Below are 24407 nucleotides of genomic sequence, written 5' to 3'. Positions count from 1 at the left end.
AGGGAGGAGTGGGGGGGGGGGGAATTGAAATAATTTTGAAAAATCTTAAACTTTAAAACATTTTTCAGAAATAATTTTTATTTATTTTTGTTTGAGGGGGAGGGGGGATGGTTTGGGGGTAGGATAAAAAAATATTTGAAATCTAAAATTAGAAAACATTTTCCATACCAAATACACCCAAAATCCTAACTATAGCTAGAAATTATAATTCTTTGAAACTATAATAGTATGTTGTAAATACATATCACATATTTACCGTAAGTAATTTTCTCAAAAAAATACATGAAACACCTAAAAAAAAAAGCTTTTGCATTCGGTCCAAGAACTATTTATAAAGAGAAAAAAAACACATCAATCTTGTCTAACTTTCTTCCACTTTTCATGATTTTAAACCTTTCATTTTTACTTTTGACCAAATATACAAAGGTAAAATATTTAAAGTAAAAGATTGTGGAATATTAGAAAGATCTTTGTTATAACATGGTTTACAACTTTACAAGCTTGGGATTCGGGAACACAGAGTCACATACTGGTAAATACTCCCTCCTTTTAAGTTAGTGTAATACTATTTTCTTTTTATTTCCAAGAAAACGATAATTTTTAAACTTTAAAAATATTTAACTTAAAATTTTTATTTTAATAATTAATGTAAGTCTTTTTATAGTCAAACAAATGTTATAACGAATTTTTCAAATTATAAATTTTAAAAATCTTCTAACCATAATGGATAAACATCACCTGTCAAAGTGGTTGATGATATCCCTCTTGAATCAGAGACTTCTTGTTTTCGAGGGAAAATCTATCAAATTTCATTAACCGTTACAAATATTATTAAATGTTTATAACAACAGAATTAAAGACCGTATCGATTCAAATGATGCCACATAAATCGAAACTGAGGAAATAGACAAAAGCAAAAGGCAAAGATATAGCTCCATGAATGATCAGTCACTGGCAATGCCAACAATTAATGTCCAATAACTATCACTTCAAATTATTTTCCTGTTTTTTTTTCTTGCTATAATTTACACAATAATGCATGCAACTCCATTTATTTCAGAAGAGGGTTGTGGTTTGAATGTGAAATAGGAATGGGCAGTCTGAGAGGAAATCATTCAAAACACACAAAAGTCCCATCTATTTTTGTTTAGTCAGAAGGGGAAACACGAATCTTGAGACTAATTGTACCCCTTCTACTTTTTGTTACATTGGTAACATCACTAATAGTTCCATATTAACATATTATATTGATGAGTTACATGTTAAAGGAGAAATTAAGAGTAGTTTAGACACATACTTTTATAAATCAAGACTATTAAATAGTTTTTTAGGAGTGGGTAAAAGATAAAAACTTACACTACTAGCTACACAAGTTTTTTTTTATCACGAATCAGTTTCTATCGAATTAGCTCATTGAGAATTTTTTTTTACAACCCTCCCTAGTGAGCTCCACACCCTTTTTGTTCCTTTGATGACTCGAACTTATTACAACCTACAGGTTAAAAGTGAGGGGTGCTTACAGTCCAGGAACTCCCTCTCGTCGCTCACCGAAAGAATATGGATGGTAACCGATTTAATCAATATATATATAAATATATGTAAATAGCCATTAAACATTTTTTAGTGAAAAAATAATGATCTTTTAATGGCGTCAATCGTATTTGATATTTACACCAAATCATACTACGGTCAAACCTAATAAACTTTGATGTGGTCATTCCTTGCATCATCTCATACCAGTCATTTTGCCTTTCTCTTATTCGATTAAAACTTGACCAGGAAAAAAAATGCATCCCTCTTGTCTTATTGCTTTTGTTTATCAACCTGAAAAACAAGTTGTAATATTTCAAATTTTGCTGCTCATAAAGTTACGTTGTTGTGGTCCAACTCACCATATTTGACTTTGGTATGCCAGATTGTAAGTAGATTTTGACCTTGAGATTTAAAAATGAATGGACATCAAAACACATTAGGTGAAACATTATGACTATTATTCACTCTATGTTGAACGTAGATCGATTCTCAAAAAGCCCTTCTCCTCACTCCTTGAAAAGACTCGTGGAGTTTCCGTCTATAATTATACTTTCTTCATTTCAATTTATTTGTCATGTTTTAATTTCGCACGAAATTAAAGAAATAAAAGAGAATTTTTGAATTTTGTGATCTTAAATTAAAAATAGGATTACTTAAAAATATGTCAAATGTATCAAAATGTCTTTTAATCTTATGATCTTAAGTAGGAGTGTCAAAAATGAGCTCAACTATAAGTAACCCGCCCATAATTTTAAGGGTTGGGTTCAAGATGGTTTGAATTGGGTTCATTCTCAATTCATTCAAGTTTTAACCCATTTTAAGAGAATCCTCAATTGAGCCCATTTAATCTCCAATTTCAACTGGTAAGACTCTTTATTTGCATTGATATAATGTATATTCCTATATTAAAGGTTTGATTTACTATCTATTTTATTCTTTTAGGATTTATCTATCTATTTGTAACTTCTTCTTTTTTTAGTTTTCTTGAGTTGAAATTCAAATTGTGGTTATAAAACTTAAAATAATAATAGTGTTAAAATTATTGAGATTAAGCGGGTCAAATTGGATGGGTCACACTACAACAAAAACAACTTTTAGCGGCAGTAAATATTGACATTAATAAAGAGTGCTAAAGTCTTACTGGCATTAGTTAAGTGTCATTAGAACCAATGTCGCTAAAGGTTTTAGGGGCATATACAAAGAGTGATAATTGCCGCTAAAAATCATTTTTGATGTAGTGTCAAGACCCATCCCATCTTTAATCCCATTTGAGCCCAAAGTAAACTTAGGCGGGTCAGGACCCAACCTAATTTCTATTTCAACCTTTTTTAATATCTTCAATTTCAACTCAACCGCCCATTTGACACCCATGAAGAAAAAATTACTTAAATGGGTACCTTTTAATAAATAGTTATCGATTTTAGTGATACTTTTTATTTATTATCATTTATAGCAATATATATCAATATTATGATAAATCTGCAATATGTATTAAAAGTGAATTATGTATGCAATATATATGTATTAAAATTGTTTTAAAATTTGGTAAGAAATTGACACATTGTATTATTAATGTATTAAAATGTGATAAATCTATTATCAATTAATAAAACTTGTATTATATGTGTTTTATAAATTGTTCTTTGTAATATGTATTAAAATTGTATTATAAATGTATTAAAAGTGATCAAGTGAAAAAAAATGTTATTGCTATAAATAGAAAATATTTTCTTAATATAATATATTTAAGTAAGTTTCCCTAATCATAATCATGTTACGTGGAGAATTGGAACTGAAAGGTTGCTAAAAAAAAGACATTCTTTAATGTAAATTTAACTTAACGTGTGGATACTTTTTGTCACAATTATGTTTAGATTATATCCAAATAAGAGAATTGGCTTTGTGCAATAGATGTAAGTGAATAAATTAATGCATTTTGAACATTTGAAATATTCCTTTCTATGTGTTCCACACTCGTATAGTATTTCTATATAATCATGTTAGGTACGTGGAATATATGTATTGTTGTCAGGCTAGCACAAATATTTTATATTAACCATCTCACTATTCCTAACCCCATGGCCCATGTTTAAAGATGATAGTGAATTCCTTGTCCCAAAGTTCTAAATATCGAGGCAATAGTATAAGCAAATTGCATGTATATGTCTTTGTTTTTTTATGGGGTTTGTGTTTTTGGAGGTGCATACTTACATATATAAACATTCACATAGCACACTAATTAAATTGTTATAAAGAAAATTGGGGAACTTTAATTAGTTATATATAGGCTTCACACACATATATATACTTGGATAATTGAGCAATAATGTAGGAATTATTAGGTGATGACTAATAACGAGCGTGTACGAACGGTAATACAAGAATATTGTTAACAAAAAAGGTAACTCTTATTAGTCTGGTATAAGATAATCGTAAGTTCACTATAAGAAAAGTGTGAATTACATGGGAATTTTCCTGGGGATTTGTATGAAAATTCGTAGGAAACTTATTTTCCTACAAAATTTCATACTAATTCCCAGGAAAATCCTCATGTGATTCATAGTTTTCTTGTAGTGGTTGTGTGGTGTTTGGGGTGATCTCGATGGCCCTTGAAAATCTAGATGATCGATTGTCGACCACGCTTCATGCAATTTATTTTTTTATCCAATGTTTTAATATCGTATTATAGAAATTTTTTGATAATATAGTCACACGTTTTCCATGAATAGAACTTAACCCGTTTCACTAAACCCTAAGTCACATGTCCCTACATACCCATTGGTTCCTCGTGGTCCAAGTGGGGAAGACCCTTTGCTTCCTTACGCAGATGTTGGACTCGTACAAGACAGGCACCCCATTTCCATCACACACTACTTATCTTTAGCTACCACACGAGTGTTGTGCTTTCCTTTCCTATTTTCAATTTTTTTTGAATTTTTTCCGTATTGAAATCCTTGATTAAATTTAGATCGAACATTAAAGGGCTCTTTTAGGGGTGACGCTTCCAACACATTATTCTTCATATTCAAATCTCGAATCTGAAACCCCTTATTAAAGGTAATGCAGTCTCATCACTACACCACAACTCATGTTGGTGGTTTCTCTCTTTTACTTTCTTACTTTGTCATCCCTACACTTTCTTATATATGACACTTATGGTCCATTAATTTTACTCTATCCATCATTCCTCGTATCATTTTTTCCAATTGTTTTGCTCCAAGAAAGGGAAACAAAGGTCTAAATTTACGGTTGCATGAACAAAATAAGGACAGTCCCTTCATGACCCCCCCACCCCCCACCCCCACCCCACAATACAATCAATCAATCTGAGTTTTGGTCCCATTAAAACAGGTTTTTTTTCACAGAAATATGGATCCAAACAAAACTAGTCCTTGTCATCTTATTTTCCTTGTACATCAAAAGACCACCTATATATATACATATTTAATAAATACTTTCTACGTTCTCATTAATGTGGAATCGTTCACCTAATTAATACAAAATTTAAAAAAGAAATCATAGAGATTTTTAAACATTTTGTCTAAAATATTTCTTGACTACAAATTATATGTTTTTATTTTCAAATTATATGTTTGATTTTTTTAAAAAATTAGTTTAAGAAAAGAAACAAAAACTTTTCATAAGAATTGTGTCAAGTCAACAGAATCAAATAATACAAAATAGAGGGAGTATATGTTGAATTCTTCATATGTTTATTTCTATAGATATATTGATTTTCTTCAATGAAAATTCTCGTTACATTTTTGAGGTGTTAGAAATCTGATTTTTTCTTTAAGTGCGGTGTCAAATTGGATATTAAGACAAAGAATTTTAAAATTAAAAAGAAAAGTTCAATATATTTTATTCTTCTTTTTTTTAGCTAAATGAGGAAAAATGAATTGGCTTTTCTTTTTTTCTTTACTAAAAAGCACATGATTGATCATTGGTAGCCTAAAGCAAACGTACATAGGCATTCTAGTAGATCAACATGGCCTATGAATAAATATGTCGTACATTATTGAATTTTGTAACCTCCGGTGACATCATTGAAACTTTGAGTAACTTTTCTATTTTTAGTTATTGTGTTTTTTGAAAATATAAAATGAAACAAAATATATACTCCACAATAACTCCACTAAATATTTGCTACCATTGAAATTTATTTATTCTAAGGAAAAGAGTCTGAAAAATATTTTAATTTTAGCTGAAATTACTGTTACGATACCAAACTTTATGGATGACATTTTACCCCTGCATTATTTAATAGTGAATTTTAAAAGTATATATGTGCCCACGTGGACACATTACTATTTATAATGATGCAATATTTATGATGTCCACGTGGGCACATATATACCTTTAAAATACACTTTTAAATAAGTGTAGGGGGTAAAAGGCCCTTTCCAAAATTTGATATTGTTACAACAATACTTCGATCAAAGTTCGAATATATTTCAAACATTTTTCCATTTATTCTACTTATAGCATCGATCATGTTTGTATATGATGTTTTTTTTACTTCCTAGGCCTTTTTTAACTCCACGAACTTGTTTCAAAATAATTGTTAATTTAGAAATTTAAGATTAAAGTTAAAAAGAAGTACTCACTCCGTTCCAGTTTCTCTTAACCTTATGTAGCCTTTTAAATGAATAATAAATATAACTTATTTCGATATTAACTTTTTTTTTAAAGGTAAAATTTCGTTATACAAGTCATAAAAAATAAACAAGGAGTAAAAAGAAAGGTAAAAAAATAAATTATATTCTTTTATTTTTCATTCGATATTCAGTATTTGCATTAGAGTTAACTATTCTGAATTCGCATCATGTAGAGCTTTATTCGAAAGGAAGCGCTATCTAGAAATCTTTGATTAAGAGAGGAACAACCTCATCTATTACATCAGATAACGGTAAGAAAGGTAAAAAAAGGTTGAGAAAGAAACATGAGTGAAGTTGTCTCCCTGTCATGATATTTCTCATTTTAATAAATGGAAATAGTCTCATTAGGGTGTTGTGTCTTTGACTTGGACTGACACGTTCACCCCCCCTTTCATTGAATATCAACAATAATAGAATCCATCCCCACACCCAACCTTCAACAACCCATAGAGCCATTCTCTTCAATTCTTCTTCTTCAATTCATGTTTCTCTCTTTAATTGCACATTAATTACCTAACTCACACACACACACACACTATATACCTTCATTTGGGCGTGCGATGGGCGGCGTATTACACCATAATTTCTCTTTTGCAAAAATAGCCACTTTAACTTTCCTTTTGCTTACTCCACTTGTTTCTGCTTTTCGGATAAATCCCACTACAACACTCAGTAAGTTATTCAGCTAGCGTTCGATTATAGATTTTGTTAAATATTTGTTTAGTTATGAAATTTTATCTCCGAATATTTCAAAAATTAAAAAGTTTATGGAGAAACTTCACTTTAATTCACGATACTTCAAATCTTTTTCAAATAAGATGCATGTTGACAACTTTTTGTTTTTGTATTTTAGCTTCAAAATTTATGGATAAACGGAGCTTAATACTGTGTGAAGATATTTTTGTTGATGAATGCACGATTATGTATAATGTTTATGTTTAATCATTCTGGATAATGCTTTACGTCCTCTGTATTAATTGACTAGTTGTGAATTGTGCATTTTTTTCTTTTTTAAAAACTTTTCTTTTCCGATTAATTTAGATTTGCGTCTCCTTAATTATGTGTGTTTTTTTGAAATACCTTAATGTTTATGTTGAATTGTGTAATTTTTCTTAGAGGAGTACGCATGTGCTATTATGTAGCGTTCGAAATTTGTTAGTTCGATTAATTTGGATTTACGCAAAGATAATTATGTGTGCATTTTTTTGTGAAATATAGGTGGTAGTGAGTCAGATGTAATTGAACGAGTTGTGACTCAAAGAAAACTGAGTGGACCGGGTTCATCACCACCCACCTGCAGATCCAAATGTGGATGGTGTTCGCCGTGTAAACCGGTTCGGGTTTCGGTTCAACCCGGTTTTAGTTTCACTTTAGAGTACTACCCCGAAGCGTGGAGGTGCAAGTGTGGAAATAATCTATTCATGCCTTAAAAAAAATCACTTAAATAGTTAGTTCATTACTTTTTTCTTTTTTTTTTTACTTTTGTATTTAATTGTTACTATGTACTAGTTAATTAATTATTCTATAATTATCTGAATTAGACTCTTTTTTTTTTAGTTGTAATTTGTAAAGTTAATTTTTGCTCTGTGAAAAGATAAAAAGGAAAAGTGGAAAGAAGTATTTTGTTCTGTAGTTGTACCACTGATTCTTCTCTTTTTCATGCGAAGCACAGAACATTGGAAACATAATTTTATTTTTTGAGATTAGAGAGGAGTGAGGGTTCGTTTGATCACGAAATAAATTATTTTAAAATTAATTATTTTGTGATTAGTTATTTATATATTATTATTTGAATTTTATGGTTGGATATTGCTATTTCAGAATAACTAATTTTAAAATAAGTTATTTCGTAATTTAATCTCAATAAAAATTGGGATAATTTTTTTACTAAAATTAGTTTAAAGTTGAATTTGTGAATAGGCATAATACATAAATCTGTATATCGTGTAGCTTGAGTTTAACTGATATTTACGTTCTTCAATTTTGAATATATACAATAAATATTTAATTTTTTATAAAGGTGTTTCTTTCCTTTGTTTCAAAATAATCGTATGTTTTGGTTTTCAAATGTCAAACTATATGAATTTTGATCAATTGATCATATATATTTTTTCACTATATTGATATGAAAATATTTGCAACTTGTAGTATTTTTTTGTATTATTTTTTAATATTTTTTAATTTTTAAAATGTTACATTAACATAATTTATTTTATTTTTAAAGATTAGTCAAATAAACATTAAAAAAATGAAATGTGACAAATATTTTGATACAAGCAAATGTAGTGTGTATTTGATATAAGTGTTGAAGTGATAATAAATAATTGATATGTGCAATAAGAAGGTAAACTAAACACTATTTTTCCTTGTTAAAAATGATTACAGTATGCTTAATGTTATTTATAAAAAGATGTAAGCTTAAAACTATTTTTACATGGCAAGGGAAAACTATTTTTACATTTAAAAAAGGACGAGAATAAACCTTCTTTTTTGTAGTAAATCACAGAAAATGATATATTTTTGAATTTATAAACAATTAACTTTGCATTTAGTGCTCCCTCTTTTTTTTTTTTTTTTTTAATCTAGGAGCACTTGATGCTTTTGGACTTCTGGTGAACCCATACATTTAAGTTTTCTTATACTTCTAAGTCTTCGTTTCTAGTAAAAACAACGTCAAATCAATTGAGACGAAGGGAGTACTATTTCGTGATATATGAATTCTAGTGAATATTGGTTAGAAATGGTATTTCTAATACATGCCTAAATATTTAAAAATTTGTCAAATAAAATAGATATTTAACTACAAGTATCCTTTTTTTTCCAACTCAATAAAAAATGCTTACCAAATTTCAAAATGATGCATGGGTAAAACTAGTGAGTTGAAATCAATCAGTGAGGGAGTATGGGCCTACTGGTGTCATTTGTGGGCCATTGGGCTGGGCTCAGTCAGATAGGCCCTCATTTAATGCGGAGTCAGAGTTACAGATGGGCCGTGTGTCTCTGCTGGAAAAAGCCTGCTGCAATACATTGTAAATGGAAATAAAAAGTAACGCTGTCAACTCTTATTTACCCACCTAATTACTGAAACCTCACACGTGCAACTTTTTTTTCATCCGATGTTCGGTATTGATGTTTTGACTGTATTCGAATTGCGTAGGATTCAATTGAGGGTAGCGCTCTCAACATGATATTTTTCATAATCAGGACTCGAATTCGAAACCTCAAGTTAAGAGTGAAACGGTTCAACCACTGCATCACATCTTATGTTGGTGAGCTTATATTCTATTTTGTAAGTTTATGCCAAGTTCATTTCTAGAGAATTCAGCAGCATTATTTAATTTTTTGTTTTCCTATCAGGTGTTCGGTATTCATATTGTAGCTTGATTAAATTCAAATTTGCACCAAAAAGATCAACATTGAGGGTTAAGCGCTATGTTTGGTAATTCATTCCAAAACCGTTTAATTAAAATTTAAAAATGAAAGAGTGAAATATTCAGATTCACAAAATGAATGTATGGTGTAAAATGTAAATCTCCATCCAATTGTAGATATTTGATTAAACCAAAAACAGACAAACAAACTTTCGCCACATAAATTTAAATTAAATTCTCTGTGTACACGTGGCATTCCGTCAAAATTAGTTTTACTTTATAATATAAAGTTTATATTAAGGTCCATGTAACCAAATAATTAGCATTATCAGCAGAAATGGCAATCGAGGTGAGTTTCCAATAATTACTTTCTCTAATTTTCTATATTATAGTTTTGGAATATGTGTTCAGTTAAACTAAAACACTTAATTTGTTTGATAAATTATTGATTAATTGATTTGTTTTATAAGTTTAGGCATGGTTTATGGATGAAAATTCAGAAGATCAGCGGCTACCGCACCAGAAGAACCCACCGGAGTTTGTTTCAGTGGAGAAATTAGCAGAACTCGGAGTTTTATACTGGAAATTGAACCCTAATGATTACGAGAACGATGAAGAATTGAAAAAAATTCGTGAAAGTAGAGGCTACAGCTACATGGTAATTCTGTTGTACTGTTCATTTTCTTTCAATTTATTGATGTTGCTTTAATTTTCTTCATAAATGGAAAATTTGCATATTTTAGTGTTTTTTCTGGTTTCTCTTTTTCATAATAAAGGGGCTAATCTGAATATTAGGGTTTACCTATTCGGATTAGCCCCTTTGGGTTCTGCAGAACTCAAAAACTTCGGTTGAAATTCTGTATATATTTGTTGAGAATTAACTTGAATATGCTCATACAATATGATTCAGAACTCATAAATTTCAAAATTTTGAATTTGCTCGAGACATCTGGTTAAAGATGAAGAGATGTCATTTATGATACCACTTTTAACTTTACTTACTTGGAGGTAGATTATTTGATATGAAGGTTGCTTTTAATTTACTTAATAGAATGGAAGAGCCACTTTGAGGTTCCTTTGAAATGAGGCATGTAAATGGAGCCACTAAGAAGGAAGCTTCGAGCTCAAATTGGTCATGGGTTGGGAACGGGAATTGAGCTCTATGAGATCGAATGTCATGTGTACCTTTTTTGTTTATCTTCAATTGAGGAGAGCCTGTTAAATTATGATACAGAGTAGTAATTAACCTAAAGGTTTTTCCCAACTAAAGTCTGTGAATCAAATTGCTTTTGGAATTAATATTTTGATTCTTTTCAAGTTTGTGTTAACCTGTCTTCCGAATTCAAAGAAGCACAAAAATGAGTTTGTAGTTAGATTAGGCATGATTCGAAGCTATTGTAACAGGGTTTATGACTACCTCGGAGCAATTTGTCGATTTTCTACTTTAGATTTCTTGATTGGTAAGTTTTAGACATTATTTCTGAGATAGGACTGATGGTGAATATAGAATTACCATTATCGTACCACGTTAAACATGTGCAAACTATACATCAGCTCCTCAGAAGTGTGTGTTGTTCAGCATATATGGTCATCTTGTATTCTTCGTAGCTCACAATTAACTCCACACAACACTACACAAAATCAAAACTTGAAACTTCAGTTTCTTGGTTCTATTAGTCTAACAACTTAAAATGTAGATCGCGCACTGATCTGTGTGGTATGTTATGTTCCAAGATTTAAAAGTTGTTGGGTTTAAAAGGTGTGAATATGAAGTGAAGGGTTGTGAATCTCCTGAAGGGTTGCGACTTTTATGAAGGGTTGTAACCTTTACGAAATGTTATATCTTTTCTAAAGGGTTGTGACCATTCAAAAGTTTGTGCATTTTCTAAAGGGTTGTGATCTTTCTGAAAGGTTGTCTCTTTTCCAAGGAGTTGTGACCTTTTCGATAAGGCACAATTAACACCTTTTCATACTACCCTTTGTTGGCTATAAATAAAGAGACTTTCTCTCATTTTTCTGCATCGAATTTTTCCCTTCCTCTACATACATTTTTTACAAGCAAGATCGATCGTGTGTGTGAGAGAGATCTCGTTGTTGTCTTTTTGAGTTCGTTGAAATTGTCGAAGTTTGAGGTACCGCTACTTCTTTAATGGTTAATCCGTTTTATCTTGGGAGTAATTAATCTACAACCTCGGATACTTGAGGGGATTAAATTTCTTTAAGGACACACAATGGATTCTATGGACTCGGATAGTTATTTTCTTTTCATCTTTATTGTTTCTGGTTTGCTAATCTGATTACAGGAGATAACAAAAGTCTATTTTTTTAACCAGCTATTCATAATGAGCTGCACCATCATTTTCTTAATCCTTACATGTTTTCTCTTTGAAGGACTTGCTGGATTTATGCCCTGAGAAAGTTGATAACTATGAGCAGAAGTTGAAAAATTTCTACACGGAGCACATACACGCAGATGAGGAGATACGTTACTGTCTGGAAGGGAGTGGATATTTTGATGTGAGAGACAAGGATGATCGCTGGATTCGCATCTGGATGAAGGCCGGTGATATGATCGTCCTGCCTGCTGGGATTTACCACCGGTTCACCCTAGATACTGATAACTATGTCAAGGTGTGTTGAATGAGTTCCTCTTTTATGAAGCATAGAATAAAAATATTTCCACTTACCAGTGACTCGAACAAAGATCATAGAATAGTAGCGGAAACTTACATCTCAAATATCTATACTGCATTTCAAACTTAGTACATAGTAATTGATAATCTAAAATTAGTAATGCACTGACTCTGTTCGCATAGTTGTACATATTGTCAACAACCCTTAGGGAATGGACTAATAGTTCAAGCTCTAATTCAAATCAACCAAAGAAGTGAATTTCTCCCAGTTAAACTAATTGGTAATGCAACTATATATTTAACAAGTTTAACAGTAAATATGATATGTGATCGTTGTTTACATGATGTTAACTATGCATATTACATTTTGATGATTTTGTTGTGCAGTTGATGAGGTTGTTTGTGGGAGAGCCGGTGTGGACGCCTTACAATCGACCACAAGAAGATCATCCAGCAAGGAAGGAGTACATCAAGAGTGTTACTGAAAGAGTTGGAGTGCCTCTTGCAGCACACTAAGACATATTTGAGCTCTGCAAACCTGAGAGTGAGGCAAATTATTAAAACTTGGGAATAAGTTTTGCTGCATATTAATTGTTGTATGTTTGTATAGAATATCTTCTATATATCTGGAGACAATGTAATAATCAATATTAATCTAATCTGATGAAGATATATCTGGATTTGGCCTATGGTCCCTAGTTAGTGAATTTATGCTGTGTTTAGATATTATGTCAATGACCTGTGGTTTGATATTGCACTAGGACCAAAAATGTATCCTTACAAAGTTGTATACAGAAAACAAATACTATGTTTTTAAAAAAAAATATATATTTGAGTTATGGCTATGAAAAATGAAGTTCCTATATTTGCAAATGAAGATTTGAATATCAAAGTCTTTTAAGATTAGTTGCTAACTTTATCTTTCAACAGCCGGTCACATGCATTTCTTTTGTTCTGAGCCTTGGTGGACAGAGTTACCTGATAGCTGTTGGCATGTGTCTCATGGATCAAGTATGCAAAAGTTGGTCCGGATATCACGTTCCGACATAAACATTGAATGACAAATATTTTATAACACTCAAGTTGATACATACTTTGCAATAACAAAGTTCAAATTGCATGTGAACAACGTACTAATTATGTCAATAATATATATGCACAGAATAATTATTACAAAATGACTAACCTTAAAAGACCTTTGGTGAATTGTTTAAAATAGTACTTTATTCCCCACCTCCACTTAAATAGTGTTTAAATACTTAATACAAATACTTAAAGTTGCATTCCAATGGGCTATCACAACCAGGTTAGCAGTTTTGTCGACCAATAGTGAAGTTTTTAATAAAAAGAAAAACCACCGTGACGTGATAAATATTTAAAGACTGTACTTATGATACATAGCTATAGTCTTAAAATATTACGAAACATAGCTATATTTAGTGTTCAACTGATGATACAATATATATTGATACCCTGTCTGAATACAACTCGTTCATTAACACATGTAATGTATGTCTGATACAATAATTATAACTACGTTTTATAAATATGCACACTATAATTGTGTTTCATAATCATACTTTAAATCATAACCATTTATAAATTTGTATGTATTATACCTTAGATTATGAAACTGAACGCGTTAGCAATATAATTTATTTTTAAAAAAAAAGACACTAGTTGTAATAAAAAACTGAATTTCACACCCAACTAACCTCGTAAAAGGAAAAAGTCTCTTGACTTAGACAAATAGTGACATTAATTTTTGTTATTTTTTAAATAATAAAGTATGTGACCGGCCTTTGGAATTAAAAAAATACAACATGGACATTCCACTTGTGGAGAAAAAAAAGACCATGGACATTGACTCAAAAATGGTTTAACTATATATATTCTTATAGTACCATCCATTATTATCAGATTTGAACAAATAAGAAATATGGTTTCCATTGCAAAGGTATGTAATTGACATATTTTTAAGAAAATAATCCTTATGTATATTACATTTGTTGTTCTAGGTAGGGATGTACAATTTTTCTTGAATTATTATGGGTGTTGTATAGTTTCTTGACGCTAGATATAATGTTATTTCTCAATAATTTCTATTTTAACTATACTAGAGTGTATGTAGATAAACAAAGTCAACATCCAATGTTCTTTCATGCAATTGAATTTTAGTAAGATGTGATATATATATATATTCATTTTAGTCACAATATATAGTACAATAATACGGGGCAACATCAAAAATGAGAATTTCAATGTGAAACTTCTTCACATTCCCCTCACATCTAGGATGTGAGTAATTTTAATATGAAAGCCTAACATCAGAGATGTGAGTCTTCTTTACATCCCCTCACATTCAAGACTGGTCATCTGAAGCATGAACAATTTAATATGAAAATTCAACATCTATAATGAGAATTGAGAAGATTCTTACTCTGATACCATATTATGAATACTGAATCTAATTTAATTGTTTAGGCTATATAAAGAGACAACTCATCTCATTAACTATCGATGTGAAACTACTTTACATTTTTATTTTTAAAATGAATTAGCTAATGACAATTTAATTTCTCTCTACACAGATTGTTATTTCCCTTGCCTTCTTTTTGGGAATGGGTGTAATTGGTCATGTTTATGAAGAAGAAGAATATCATACTAAGGATCCTAGAGAAGAAGTCATAGAAGCATGGTACATGGATGATAGTGATGATGATCAAAGGCTTCCTCATTATCGCGAACCAAAGAAATTTGTGTCTCTTGACAAACTCGCTAGTAAATATACATTAATTTCTCTGTTTCAATTCATATGATAAATAATTTTTTTTTTACTTCATTATAGTAAAAAAGAATGATGACATTTTGAAATTTCCTACGTACATGATATTTTCAGAACTTGGAGTGCTTAGCTGTAGACTTGATGCTGCTAAATATGAGAATGATGAGGAATTGAATAAAATTCGAGAAACACGTAGTTATCTTTATATGGTATATTGAATTTTTACATATAATATATAGTAATATATATGGATTAAAGTTTAAACTTTGTCTATTTTCCAATTAGCTTTCTTTTTGTTCAATCAACTCGAATATTGTTGATTTATGAAAAAAAAAATAAAAAAAGTCAGAGTTGAACTCCGAAAAAATTATTTTTTTTTAAAAAAAAATTCATAATGAAATATGATCAAACGCTCACATGTATTATTTTTTTCAGGATAGTATTGAAGTTTGCCCCGAAAAATTATCGAATTATGAGGATATGATAAAAAAATTCTTTGAAGAACATTTGCACATTGACGAGGAAGTCCGTTACTGTCTTGAAGGAAGTGGTACTGTTAGATTTCATTGAATATTGGACATTATTTGCAAATTAATTAATGTGCCATATGTAATATAATAATAATACATATACTCTTGCTGAGGAAATTAATATATATATTTTATAAGATGAATTTATACTACTAGACAGAGTGTTTTACGGTCTTTTAAATTAAAATATGTACTCTTTTGCTGTAGGTTATTTTGATGTTCGAGATTATAACGATGTTTGGATTCGTATTTGGGTGAAGAAAGGTGGATTGATTGTTGTGCCTGCTGGAATTTATCATCGCTTTACACTAGATTCAAGCAATTACATTAAGGTGGGTTCAATTAATTATCTATGGTATATTTTTAAATTCTATAAACGTAACAATTTTAGTAAAAAAAATATGACAGTTCAATGCATTAAGCTTTTGCTATGCGTGAGATTCAGGGATGGACCACGAGGATTTACTTATTATACTCTAGTATTACAATTCTAGTATTTTCTTGAATGTTTTTATATGAATTTCTGATTCCGCTACTGATTAATTTTTGTAGGCAATACGACTGTTTGCTGGTGACCCTGTTTGGACTGCGTACTATCGTCCATATGCAGATAATCTCCCTGCAAGGTCTATTTTTAATACACACAACCTTTTTATTTTTTATTTTGCAATAATTGAAAATGGTGTTGTGCATTAATTAATACTAAGAATTAATTTTTATTTGCAGGAAGCAATATGTTGAAATTTTTGGATTAAGGGAAAACACTGCTCATCATGCAATTAATGAATAATGTTATTCGTAGAGTTGACGAATTTTAAACATTCTTAGGCCGTATTTAATTTACCTCAGTTTTTGCTTAATATTTGAATTCTAACATGTGAATAATGGTAAAATATTAAAGTTGTTTACCTGTAGTGTGAAATATTCATTGATATTTGCATTCATAGTAGGTTGTATGAGTATAGCATTAATACTTAGAAACGATCTTATTAAATCCTTTTCTATTTTTCTCTACTTTAATTTGGCTGATCGAATCAAATATATATCCTCTACTATTATTCATCAAAAGTATATATTTTATGTATACCATACATCAATATATAAGAAAATATTTTTTTTAATTATTATTTTAATGAACGATTATTTATTTTTATTTCCTTTTAAAAAAAGGCACTAGAAAGAATACATCCACTTGATTTGTTTTGTTTTGTTTTTTTCTTATTTAGTGATACTGTGATACTTTGATTTATGAATGGGCGATATAATATGATAATATAATGGGCCAATGTTAGCTAGCTCTTGGGCTTATTGCCTCTAAAAGCTCATGGATCGAAGCGTTATTTTGGAGGAAAAATGTGTTAGAACAAATTTTTATGCTCGCTTAACGAAATTTACTAAAAATTGCAAGTGTTGTTTGATTGATCGACATGTTCTTGATTGTTATCGTATGCAACGTAATGAATGAGTTTATCATGTTGAATATTTGAAATCAAAAGCCAAATTGAATTAAGTTACAATCATGAAGAATTACAACTCATTGTTTTAATAAATATTATTAGAATAACAACATCTCATATGTGATAAAAATGGAGATTTTGATAGATTGCAAAGACAAACATTCAGTTGAAATTGGATTATACAATTGCAATTCAATTTTTCAAAATCAATAAAATTTTATGGAACTTGGACCAAAAAGGAAAAAACTAATTGACTATGAAAGATTTTTCAGGCTTAAATTATTCAAGATCCTGAATACATTTCATAAGTTGTTAATGACATAATAATACATCAACAACCCTCGAACCTATTACACATTTGAACTACGACTTATTTCAATTGACCATCTGAACACACATGTTCCTATTAGACACTATCAATTCAAATTTTTAGTTTTCTTTTGTGTATTCTTAAATTTTCATTACGTTTAGAAGTTAATCACTTAAAAATATTAGCCTCATTAAGCTTCTTTTTTTTATGATTTTTTATTTATAAAAATATTCAATGAAGATCTTAGTACTAATAATATAAAAATTAGATAAAATACTTGTGAGATTTCCAGTATTCCCTTCCTACCTACCGTTTCATACACCAAATGACGAAAACACCCTTACTTTCATCTACCCTCAAATTGGTGAATTCATTTAATCTGGACACATCACAGTATTTCGATGAGTAAACAGAAAGGTTAATTTAGTCTTTTCACAAACTATACGCAAGAAAAACGTGAGACCCAGATTTAAGGAGGGTTCTATTATTTTCTCTCTCTTAAATAACTCACATTATAACATTTTTTTATCTCTCTGAAATTGAGAAAAAAAATAAGCAAAAACAAAAATGGGTTCCATTGCAAAGGTATGTAATTTTACTAATTTACAATCTTTGTATTCTGAATTTTCGTAATTTTCATTAATCTTTTCTTTGTGGGTATTGATTTTCTTGAATTTTATGCTATTTGTTTTTCCTGGGAAGTAGTTTGATCTGCTTTTGAATTGAATTTTCGTTTTCTATGATAGTTTTAAGTTTTTGGGTGTTGTGTAGTTTTTTATGATGTTTATTAAAGTTTCGATCTTTACTGGGAAATTAGATTTGTTATAGAAGTATATGATTGATGGGTAGTTTGATTTTGGATGGTGTAAAGGGGTTTGATTGTGTACTGTTTGAATTTTTTGCTTATTTGATACGCATATATTCGTTTTTTGTTTGTGCATACACATAATAAAGGTAGGATTTTGCAAGTGGGGCTGTTTTTTCTTTGCTTAATTTTGATTTTTTGGATTCTGTGAAGGGTTTGATCAGTTCTGTTTTCTATTTGGATTTTGTATCATGTTTGATATACCCAAATTACCCTTAGCTAATGATTTTTTAAGTTCCCTTTTTCTATTTTACGATAACATACCTAGTGTAGTCTGATAAAGTGAGTTTTAGGGAGGATAGAGTGTACACAGACGTTACCATACTTTAGAGGTAGAGAGGTTGGTTTTGATAGACCCTTGGCTCAAGGAAAAGCTTTTGTTTTTCTATTTTATGGTATTCAAGTTGTCTGACTTGCAATTGTTTATTCTGTGGACAAAAAGGTTATAGTTTGCTAGGCATATATTGTGCTTATGGATAGACATAGACGATGTTGCTATTGGGGAAGGAGGTGTTTTCAATGGAGCAAATCTGGAGTTGACGCGACTCAAGGAGTTTAGTTTTTTTGTAATAAATGTGAAATGACCATAGACAAACCAAACGATTACACCTAAAGAGCACCTGAAAACTACACCCACTTTCTAGGAAGAGTGATATGATTAAGTAATTACACCAACGTTGAATCAAAAATCCAAACTAATTACACAAACTTTGAATCAAAAACCGTCATATAACAGCTTTTCTCGACCTCTGTACTCAAGGAGTTCTGTGTAATTGCTAAAAATAAACAGTGTGACTATAGGAAAGTTGAGAACTACTCTTCTTATATATTTTATTGTAAGATAAACAATGTTGACTATAGGAAAGTTGAAAGCTATTCTATTATCTATTTTATTGTAAAAATAAACAATCTTGACTATAGGAAAGTTGAAAAGTATTCTATTTGCTATTTTATTGTACTAGATGGAGGTCATTATGGATCATCAAAGGAGTTCTGGTAAAAGGAGATAGATAAACAAATCAAAATTAGATGTACTTCCATGAAGAAGAACATGGAAGTAGATCAATTTATGAACGAGCTGGATCTTATAATAAGATGCGGGTGATTAGAAAATTAATCCCAAACTGATTTGTTATTTTTTTCAAATATAGTGGTTTTTTGCAATATCTGTAATGTCCATGAAATCACATTAGTGCATCATGGGGATATTGACTATAAAATTTTAAAATATTATCTATTTTTGGATTGACTTCTATTGCGTTTGTTGCAAACCCCTTGACAGAATATAGACAACTTTTGCAGTGAAAACTGCCTTGCTTAAAGTGAACCATCCAAGTAAACTGTCGCAACAGACACTAATAAGATGATACAAGTTCTGGACAAAAGGGGTTCGGAAATTTATGGTTGTAGGAGGGTTGGCAGGCTAATATTGGCTTCTCGTGGTTCTATTGATGTTTATATTGCCCTATTACTTGATCATTTGGCTGTTGCCTTGGGTGAAGCTATGGTTTCTTAAAATGATGATCTTCCCTGTCTATACAATAGAGTAGAATGTGAATTTATTGAACTCAAACTGGGGAGGAAGTACTAAATAATCCCCCAGGGCTTAGTTCATGTGGCAAAGGTTGATGAGGGAGTTGTGGCTTATGTCACAAGTTCGAGCCTTAAGCCATGCGAACTAAGCCTGGTATTTAAGCGGAGAAGGTTGTGGAACAGGCCCATTATCCCCGAGTTTCAAGGGCTGCGGTTGGTCCTAAGGATTGGCCCCATAACGCCACTACCTTCCCCTCTCTTTGAGGCATGAATATGAGGTCTCATACCGACTAGAGACTCAAACTACAATCAGATGGCCTTGCAGAGTACAAGCCCTGGAAACATTATGATGATTAATAACTTCAAATGAACTTTCTGGTAGTTAATTTTACTTCGGCTTTTGTTTGATGCTATTTTTTCTCCGCTAGATGTTTTAGATTTTTCGGATTTGTCACAAAAAGCATACAAGAAGTATAATTTTTAGACGTCTTTCAAGATGAGAAACCTTGAAGAACCTGAAAGCCTATCTCATATGAAAACTGTCTGAACTTGAATAAAACACCGACGCACAATCTGAAGGACATGATAATTACTTTGCTCAGTAGAAGTAACTGGTTGTGGTTTTGTATTTATTCTAATAGAGTTAGCTCCTCTCGAGTTTTGCCAATGAAGAACTTGTAATACTTTTTTACAATAGGCACCAAAAACGAAAAACAAAATGCATCAAAGCATTCTTAGGCAATCTTATTTTAAATTGAGAACAAAGACTAGTTGGGTTTATGCTCGCCAAATTTTTCCTTGCCTCCTTTTTCTGGTTCAGGGTTAGGGTCGGGAACCTTAAATGTATACTTTTACTATTACGATGTTACTATCAATACATGTGGTTATACCTTTTGGGCTTTTCGTTTAACATGTTAACCGTATATGATTGGTTACTTTGTTGGAGTTACTTGGCTCCCTACATTTGCAAAGAGAAGAATGATTATAATGCTGTTTTTGAATGAATCCTTACACATAAAACAAAGTATAGAAATATAGATTACCATAAAATTGGTGAGTTGGAGAAGGAAATGGAGAATTATTCACATGCTGTTTTTGTTTTTTCAATTCCTGCAGGATCCAAGAGAGGATGTCATACAGGCATGGTACATGGATGACAGCGATGAGGACCAGAGGCTTCCTCATCACCGTGAGCCAAAGGAATTTGTGTCTCTTGACAAGCTGGCTGGTAAAGATCAGGCTAAGCATCATATATATAAAAATTATCTATGACTATGAGGAATAGAAAATCCCCCTTCACCTCCCACACAAAAAGAAATCGCTAGTTTCAAGGCAGTTTGTCTTCCCTTTAATACTTCCCGATAAGTTTTGGGATTCTCTGAATAAGGATCTCCACATTTGTAAATTCTGGTTCAGTAGGTAAATGATTGCTAGATTTGTCCTGCCTTCGTATTCCCTTCTTAATTACTATGTGAAAATTTCAGAACTTGGAGTGCTCAGCTGGAGACTTGATGCTGACAATTATGAGACTGATGAGGAGTTGAAGAAAATTCGGGAAGATCGTGGATATTCATACATTGTATGTTAAAGTTACAAAACTGAGACCTTTCATCAGTATATGGATACAAGTTGGTCCCTTTTTTTAAAATTATTTATGAGTACTGAAGTTTTATGGGTTCATAATTTGCTTCAGGATTTCTGTGAGGTTTGCCCTGAGAAACTACCGAATTACGAGGAGAAAATCAAGAACTTTTTTGAAGAACACCTGCACACTGATGAGGAGATCCGCTACGCTGTAGCAGGAAGTGGTACGATTGCAGTTTATGATTGGATTTTGCTATTCCACCTTCCTACTACTGTTGCTAAATAAATACTTCTGGGTGTAGGTTATTTTGATGTTCGCGATGTGAATGAGAGCTGGATTCGCGTCTGGGTAAAGAAAGGTGGAATGATTGTTCTTCCTGCTGGAATATATCACCGCTTCACGCTTGATTCAAGCAACTACATTAAGGTACTTCCTAAAAGCATACATGAAAATATGTAGTAAATGCTGTAATGTTTTTGGCACTTGTGCTCGATTGCACTTCTTGCACGGTATATTTGATTAGAGTAATGGTTTGTGTAGGCAATGCGTCTCTTTGTTGGTGACCCAATTTGGACTCCATACAATCGTCCACATGATCATCTCCCTGCAAGGTTTATCTCTAGACCCTCGCTATACTGTCTGGTCATTTGTTTTAGTTGGATAACCAGATACGATCTCTGAGCGTAGAAGCTAATGAACGTCTTTTTCCCATGCAGGCAAGAATATGTTGAGACGTTTGTCAACGCAGATGGCGCTGGTCTTGCTGTCAATGCTGCTGCTTAAATCAGCTATAAGCGAAGAACTTGAAATCTTACTAGATTGTACTAAATATTACCATATGGTGGCTTTGCTGTTCTTGATGTGTGCCTTACTCAGCATGTTGAATGTTGTATTCTGGCACTAAATAAATCCCCCCTATGGGAGATTGATTGTTTATATGCAAGTGGAATTTATTATGTGATTTTAGGTACTTTGTTCTTGTCAAGTGGTCCCATATATCCTAATTCTGTTTGTAATTTAGTTGCAATTTCTTTTTTGTTGGTTGTATGTGTTTGATATGGTGGAAAATAATTTTTCCATGTCCAATTGGGCAATTTTATTTTATTTTCTTTTTTTTGAGGAAAACTAGTTTCTTAACGTAGTAGGGAAAATAAGTTTCACAGTAGTGTTCCTTCCATATTGATTGTAACATTACAATCCTCTAACACATCTTATCTTCATGTAGTCCATTCCACTACCCCTATGTTAGATTATATACAAATAATTATTTTGCCTACGCTGAACACAAAAAGAAATAATATGAAACTCATTTATTTTTCTAAAAAAATATTCTCCTCTGTATCGAACACATCCTAGAAATTTATAATATAAAATACTAATACTGATATATTTATCTACTCAAAATTGCAAAAGTGCATTTCAGACTAGCAAAAGATCTTGGTGTTGCTAGATATTTTTATAATGGGTAAAATATCTAAGTATACAACTTAAGCATCCAAGTTACCTCTATATAACAGTAGTTTAATTTTTCACTAATATAACCACAAAATTTTTACTTAAATACACAATTTATTTTACCATATTTTCTAAAATTTCCTACTATTTGAAAAGGATAAAAACTTAAATATATAAGCACCAAGTAACTCCTATATAACTATAGTTTGACGTTCACCCAGATAGGAATAGTATTTTTACAAAACAAAAATAAATCCAAATAAAATAAAATAAAAATCGTAAATTAAAAAAGAACAACCCACGTTCCAATATTAAATAAAACTTCATTCCTTAATTTCCTTATTTACCTTCCACAAACCTCTCAACAATTAATTAACACTTCTCTCTCGTAACCTTAAACTAGTATTGTAGCCAAAATGACACCTCAAAATTTGTTGGCGATGAAATCTCAAAGAATTTGAATGATCCCAGTTGTGAAAATGTCATTGATGAACTTGAGGTCATGATCAATGATCTAGGTCACCGTAATAAAATAAATGTTAATAACCTATTGAATTGGTGAAAATGATATATGTTCAGAAGTCTAGAGTTTAGAAGAAATTGTCGATAGCACTAAAAAACTAATATTATGATAAAGTTGAAGATGATACAATACCTGACATTTTTTAAAAAGTAAATAACTAAAGAGAGGGTTATTAGTTTCAAGAGCATAAATGAGCCAAAAACGTGAATGAAAGGATATTTTTAGACAAAAATATGAATATAAGGGAATTTTTAGATCAAAAGATAGATGAAGTGTATTTTTAAACCTTTTCAAAGTTAACGAGTCCATGTACATCTGCCCGTGGGTTCCGCCTCTGTTGATATATATAGTACTCTTCCACAACTCATGAGCCAATTCCAATTACCTTCTGTCCAGCAACAACACTTCATTAGTGTATGTAGTTTCTCCTACCTATATTTATGGTATGAATACACAAAGACAATTTTATTATGAATTTAACTATTATACCCCCAACAATTAATGTAAAAGACTTTTTATATTATTATCTCTAACGATCAAATTATAAAAATTCCTTAAAATTTGAAGATTTCGGACACATTACCCCACCTCCCGATACATTGTGTTCTGGTTTCGGATACATTACTCAACGTTCGATACGTTGCTTTTTAATACATTACCTTTGTTGATATATACAAGACACATGTCTGATGTCTCAACACATTACATATGTTGATACAAGACACACATGTCATGATACATTACGTCTAGGGGTGGCAATTTCAGCCCATATTAATGAAATGAGTCCATTTTGATCATATTTAATGACTTGGATCACTCATATTTTAATTGGTTAAATATGGGCTTTCAAGCTATTTTTAAGAGTCTCTACAAATATGGTCAAAATGGGTTAAATATGGATATCCATATTGATTCATAATAGATCACTTAGTTTTCACTTCCACTTAAAATTCTTAATTGTGCTAAAAAGTAAAAAAAACTAATATTAATTTTCAAAAATTCAATTAATTTTCAAACTTAATTGAAAAAACAGATTTTTTTTGTTTGCTTTGGAAAACAAAAAAAAAAAATAGGGGTAGGTTGGTGATAGGGGGAAGCCCTGGGGGGTGGGAGTAACTTTTTTGTTTTGTTTTTGGAAAACAAAAATATTTAGGGCTCGGTTGGTGGAA

General features: G+C 31.0%; 4 protein-coding genes across 4 annotated transcripts; all 4 read left to right on the top strand.

Moving 5' to 3' along the window:
* Positions 1-6557: 6557 nt before the first annotated feature.
* On the top strand, positions 6558-7833 carry LOC102600225 (EPIDERMAL PATTERNING FACTOR-like protein 4). Its single transcript, XM_006363414.2, has 2 exons — positions 6558-6863; positions 7410-7833. Exons 1-2 carry the CDS (start codon positions 6752-6754, stop codon positions 7619-7621), a joined length of 324 nt encoding a protein of 107 aa, XP_006363476.1. The 5' UTR covers positions 6558-6751; the 3' UTR covers positions 7622-7833.
* A 1982-nt stretch (positions 7834-9815) lies between these two features.
* LOC102599891 (1,2-dihydroxy-3-keto-5-methylthiopentene dioxygenase 1) lies at positions 9816-12884 on the top strand. Its single transcript, XM_006363413.2, has 4 exons — positions 9816-9911; positions 10038-10220; positions 11954-12193; positions 12583-12884. The coding sequence occupies exons 1-4, from the start codon at positions 9900-9902 to the stop codon at positions 12709-12711; spliced, it is 564 nt and encodes a 187-aa protein (XP_006363475.1). The 5' UTR covers positions 9816-9899; the 3' UTR covers positions 12712-12884.
* Positions 12885-14787: 1903 nt separating this feature from the next.
* Positions 14788-16416, top strand: LOC102602799 (1,2-dihydroxy-3-keto-5-methylthiopentene dioxygenase 2-like). Its single transcript, XM_015303457.1, has 6 exons — positions 14788-14976; positions 15095-15189; positions 15416-15530; positions 15718-15842; positions 16063-16136; positions 16237-16416. Exons 1-6 carry the CDS (start codon positions 14817-14819, stop codon positions 16298-16300), a joined length of 633 nt encoding a protein of 210 aa, XP_015158943.1. The 5' UTR covers positions 14788-14816; the 3' UTR covers positions 16301-16416.
* Positions 16417-17833: 1417 nt separating this feature from the next.
* On the top strand, positions 17834-22331 carry ARD (acireductone dioxygenase). Its single transcript, NM_001287916.1, is given in 7 exon segments — positions 17834-17862; positions 20792-20903; positions 21160-21254; positions 21369-21483; positions 21562-21686; positions 21801-21871; positions 21977-22331. Coding segments are annotated over 7 exon segments (603 nt in total). The 5' UTR covers positions 17834-17844; the 3' UTR covers positions 22044-22331.
* Positions 22332-24407: the final 2076 nt, after the last annotated feature.

The sequence above is a fragment of the Solanum tuberosum genome, unplaced genomic scaffold, assembly GCF_000226075.1.
Source record: "Solanum tuberosum cultivar DM 1-3 516 R44 unplaced genomic scaffold, SolTub_3.0 scf00439, whole genome shotgun sequence".
In the NCBI taxonomy this organism is placed as follows: domain Eukaryota; kingdom Viridiplantae; phylum Streptophyta; class Magnoliopsida; order Solanales; family Solanaceae; genus Solanum; species Solanum tuberosum.
Note: the sequence above shows the minus strand (reverse complement) of the source record. Positions and strands in the feature narration are given on the sequence as shown.

Bases quoted from the DNA above. Each gene is read 5' to 3' on its own strand.
- LOC102600225 (XM_006363414.2), top strand. From the start codon at position 6,752: ATGGGCGGCGTATTACACCATAATTTCTCTTTTGCAAAAATAGCCACT. The intron at 6,864-7,409 runs GTAAGTTATTCA...TGTGAAATATAG, and splicing joins AAATCCCACTACAACACTCA to GTGGTAGTGAGTCAGATGTA.
- LOC102599891 (XM_006363413.2), top strand. The intron at 10,221-11,953 runs GTAATTCTGTTG...TTCTCTTTGAAG, and splicing joins GTAGAGGCTACAGCTACATG to GACTTGCTGGATTTATGCCC. The intron at 12,194-12,582 runs GTGTGTTGAATG...TTTGTTGTGCAG, and splicing joins ATACTGATAACTATGTCAAG to TTGATGAGGTTGTTTGTGGG.
- LOC102602799 (XM_015303457.1), top strand. From the start codon at position 14,817: ATGGGTGTAATTGGTCATGTTTATGAAGAAGAAGAATATCATACTAAG. The intron at 14,977-15,094 runs GTAAATATACAT...TGATATTTTCAG, and splicing joins GTCTCTTGACAAACTCGCTA to AACTTGGAGTGCTTAGCTGT. The intron at 15,531-15,717 runs GTACTGTTAGAT...CTTTTGCTGTAG, and splicing joins TTACTGTCTTGAAGGAAGTG to GTTATTTTGATGTTCGAGAT.